Here is a 3,417-nt window from a genome sequence, read left to right as displayed (position 1 = left end):
CAAAATACAAAAGATGTCTTCTGCCATTGCAGAAATGAAGCAAGGGCTCATCTCCGTGGGCATCTGCTGCAGCCAGATGAAGTATGGCACTGTCTCCGTGGAGAAGGGTAGGTGTGGAGCTGCTCCTGCCCAAGGGAGGGGGCAGATGGAACAGATGGGTGTGCCATGGCCTGCCTGACATTATGGGGTTTGCTGGGCACCTGAGCAAGATGTTTGCCTTGTGGGGAAGGTTCTGTGCTGCAGATCCCATGGCCCTGCAGATCCCGTGTCCCCCCAGCTTCCTCACAGACACAGCCCTTGGCTGTCTGGGCTGTCAGAAGGGACATGGAGGGGCTGCTGGGGGGGCTCTTTGGGAGGGGGCTGGTGGGCTCCATGTCCAGCTGCACCACATCTCACCTGACCCACTGTGCTCTTGCAGACTGCTCCATCACTAAATTCCTGAACCGCATCCTGGGCCTGGAGGTGGACAAGCAGAACATGCTGTTCCAGTATTTTTCTGACACCTTTGACTACCTGATTGAGAAGGACAAGAAGGAGGGCAAATATGACATGGGCATCCTTGGTATGGAGAAGGAGGGGTGGTCACAGCTCTGGGGTTCCAGTTCCTCCCTGTGCAGTGTCCCCAGCCAGCACAGATCCTGAGACCCAAGGAGGTGCTTTTGGGAGGATGTTCTTTACAACAGCCTTTTCTCCTTGCACAGATTTAGCTCCAGGAGTGGATGAGATCTACGAGGAGAGCAAGGAGGTTTTCCTGACCCCGGGGCACCCGCAGGATGGGCAGGTTGTGTTCTACAAGGTGGGCACCTGTCTATACCTGGTTCTAGGCTGTGCTGAGGGGAGATTTGTGAGGCAGACACTGAAGCACTTGTCCTGCCCCTGGTGTCACAAATCCTTCTGTGTGTCCCTGTTCAGATCAGCGTTGACAGAGGCTTAAAGTGGGAGGAAGCCTATGAGAAGTCACTCAAACTGACAGGAACCTATGATGGGTTCTACCTCTCCTACAAGGTACGTCCCTGGGCTCTGCCAGGGTGGCACCTTAGCTCAGGGGTGATTGCAGCAGGAAATCTGCCATGGTGGTGGTATGAGGTCACTCCTCCTGAGGGCTGGGAAATGCTTCCAAGGACGTCCCTCCTGGCAGGAAGGGGTTGGTTTAGAGAGATGTGGGGAGGGAGGCTGTGACCATCAGCTGTACCCCACAGGTGCGAGGCAACAAACACACCTGTCTGCTGGCAGAGCAGTGCCGTGGGAAGAACTTCATCCTCTACAAGCCAAACATTGGGAAGCAAAGCCAGCTTGAGAGCCTGGACAGTCTGCAGAAGAGATACCGACGGGTAGGTGGAACCTGCAGCCTCCAGTGTGGGGAGGTTGGAAGGGCATTCGTTGTAAGCCTGTCACAGCTCCTCGTGGCTCTGCTGTGGATGGGCAGGAATTGTGGTAGCACTAGGTGTCCTGGCTCCCAGCCCTGGATTTCACATCTCTTCATCCTGGACAGTGGAAAATTCCTAATGCTGAGTGCTCTGCTGCAGGTGCTGCCCGAGGAGGCCAAGGAGCACTGGGAGAGCAGCTACCACTTCTCCTTGAAGAACTGTAACCACGCTGTGTGGTAAGGCAGCTGCAGCCCCAGCCTGCCACAGAATCTCAGGATGGTTTGGGTTCAAAGGGACCTTAAATGAAGCCCATCCAGTTCCATAGCAGGGATGGATAGCGAGACCTTCCACCAGGTTGCTTCATCCAGCCTGGATGGATGCCTTGAACTCCTCCGGGAATGGGGCAGCCAGACCTTTGCCAGGCCCTCACCACCTTCACAGGGAGAAATTCCTTCCCAACATCCAATTTACATCTCCTCATTTTCAGCTTAAAGCCTTTCCTCCCTCCCTAGGCAGGACCCTGCACCCTGGGGCTCCCTGACCGTGGCGCTGGGGGAGGCTGTGGGGAAGCGAATCCCGCTCAGCTCCAGGAACCTCTGCTAATTCCAGTGGTTTTCTCCCATGGTCCTCGAAGGAACAAGAGCTGCAAGCTGATCCAGGAGGGGAAGGAATGCTTCCAGGGCATGCGCCTGAGGCACTATTACATGCTGTGTGGGGCCCTGCTGCGCGTGTGGAGCAGGATCGCCGGCGTCATGGCAGACATCACCAGCAGCAGCTACCTGCAGATCGTGCGCCTCAAGACCAAGGAGAAGAAGAAACAAGTCGGTGTGTGAAGTGTTGGTGTGGGAGGGGGAGCAGGGGGAAGGGGTCCAGCTAGCCAGCATCAAGATTTCCTTCTTAAAATGGTTGTGTTCCAGCACACAAGGTAGAAGCACCACTTCCTCCCTTCCAGGAGGGGACTTGGATGTGTTGGGGCAGAGGGGGTGAGCCAGGCCCATCGTCCTCCTCCCCACTGTCCCCACAGTGCCCCATTCCTTCCCAGAGGGCTGCGGGGATGTTATGGATGGAGAGGGGAGAGCTTAGACAAGTCCCTGCCTTTGGCAGGGTTCTGGCCGTAGGCAGCACCCCAAAACCCACTCTCACTTGCAAGTTCTTAATAATGACTGATCAGGCCATGAATTATTTCTTTAAATAGACATGGAAAACAGACATAAACAGATAATTAAAAGAAACACCACTAGTAGATAAAGGTACCTATGTTACAGCTGGCAAAGAAATACTATAAATTAGGAGTCAATGTCACTGAGCAACAAATGATAGCAGTGTGCAGAGAATGTCCTTAATTTCTCTCAATCCCCAGGGGAAGTAACTTGATGCCCATGTCTTGGTTGTTGAGAACTCTCCACACACTCAGAAAATGTATTAGAGATGTCTGCTTTCATGAAAATCATAGTGGTCTTTTATAGCTGTAAAAATGCTTGTGTTCTGTTTCCTTTCTCACACCAAGACAGAATGCTTATTGCTGGCTAAGGAGGTTTGCAGCTAAGATAATTAATCACATGACAATTCCAGTGTGACTTAGCCACGTGTCACGGGGAGATAAGGTTTTGCTGTGTTGGGGGTGGAAGGTCCTGCCACAGGGGACTGATGTCTGTTCCTCCCCCAGGGATAAAGATCCCCGAGAGCTGCGTGCACAGGGTGCGGGAGGAGCTGAAGCAGATGGACGAGGACGTGAAGAGGAAGCAGAGCCGGCTGCTCCAGGCCCAGGAGCAGAGCTCGCCCTTCTCCCTGCCCCTGCACATCCTGCCAGGGCCTGGGCTGCCCCTGCCCTCCCTGTGCCAGGATGAGATCCTGGACTTGACCTACAGCCCTCCCAGCAACAGCATTCCTGACTTGGTGTTGAACCCAGAGACCAGAGCGCTCTGCTTCTCCTCGGAGCCCCCTTTGCAGCCCCAGCAGCAGCACAGGTTGTCCTTTGGCTTTGGCCACGCTCCTGGCCTGGAGGGCAGCACAGCCCCCGGCCCCTCACTGCACGAGCCCCCCGCCCTGC

General features: G+C 54.9%; 1 protein-coding gene across 1 annotated transcript in view; it reads left to right on the top strand.

The window, feature by feature from the left end:
- SBNO2 (strawberry notch homolog 2) overlaps window positions 1-3,417 on the top strand; it is a 48,436-nt gene that overhangs the window by 37,405 nt on the left and 7,614 nt on the right. The window contains exons 24-31 of the mRNA XM_031063290.1: window positions 33-107; window positions 419-562; window positions 702-796; window positions 913-1,005; window positions 1,200-1,331; window positions 1,527-1,603; window positions 2,002-2,192; window positions 3,034-3,415. Of these exons, the coding sequence (XP_030919150.1) occupies window positions 33-107; window positions 419-562; window positions 702-796; window positions 913-1,005; window positions 1,200-1,331; window positions 1,527-1,603; window positions 2,002-2,192; window positions 3,034-3,415 (1,189 nt within the window). The remainder of the gene's footprint in view (window positions 1-32; window positions 108-418; window positions 563-701; window positions 797-912; window positions 1,006-1,199; window positions 1,332-1,526; window positions 1,604-2,001; window positions 2,193-3,033; window positions 3,416-3,417) is intronic.

The sequence above is a fragment of the Geospiza fortis genome, unplaced genomic scaffold (genome assembly GCF_000277835.1).
Source record: "Geospiza fortis unplaced genomic scaffold, GeoFor_1.0 scaffold241, whole genome shotgun sequence".
In the NCBI taxonomy this organism is placed as follows: Eukaryota; Metazoa; Chordata; class Aves; order Passeriformes; family Thraupidae; genus Geospiza; species Geospiza fortis.
The sequence above is the reverse complement of the archived record's forward strand: the minus strand, read 5'-3'. Positions and strand labels throughout refer to the sequence as shown.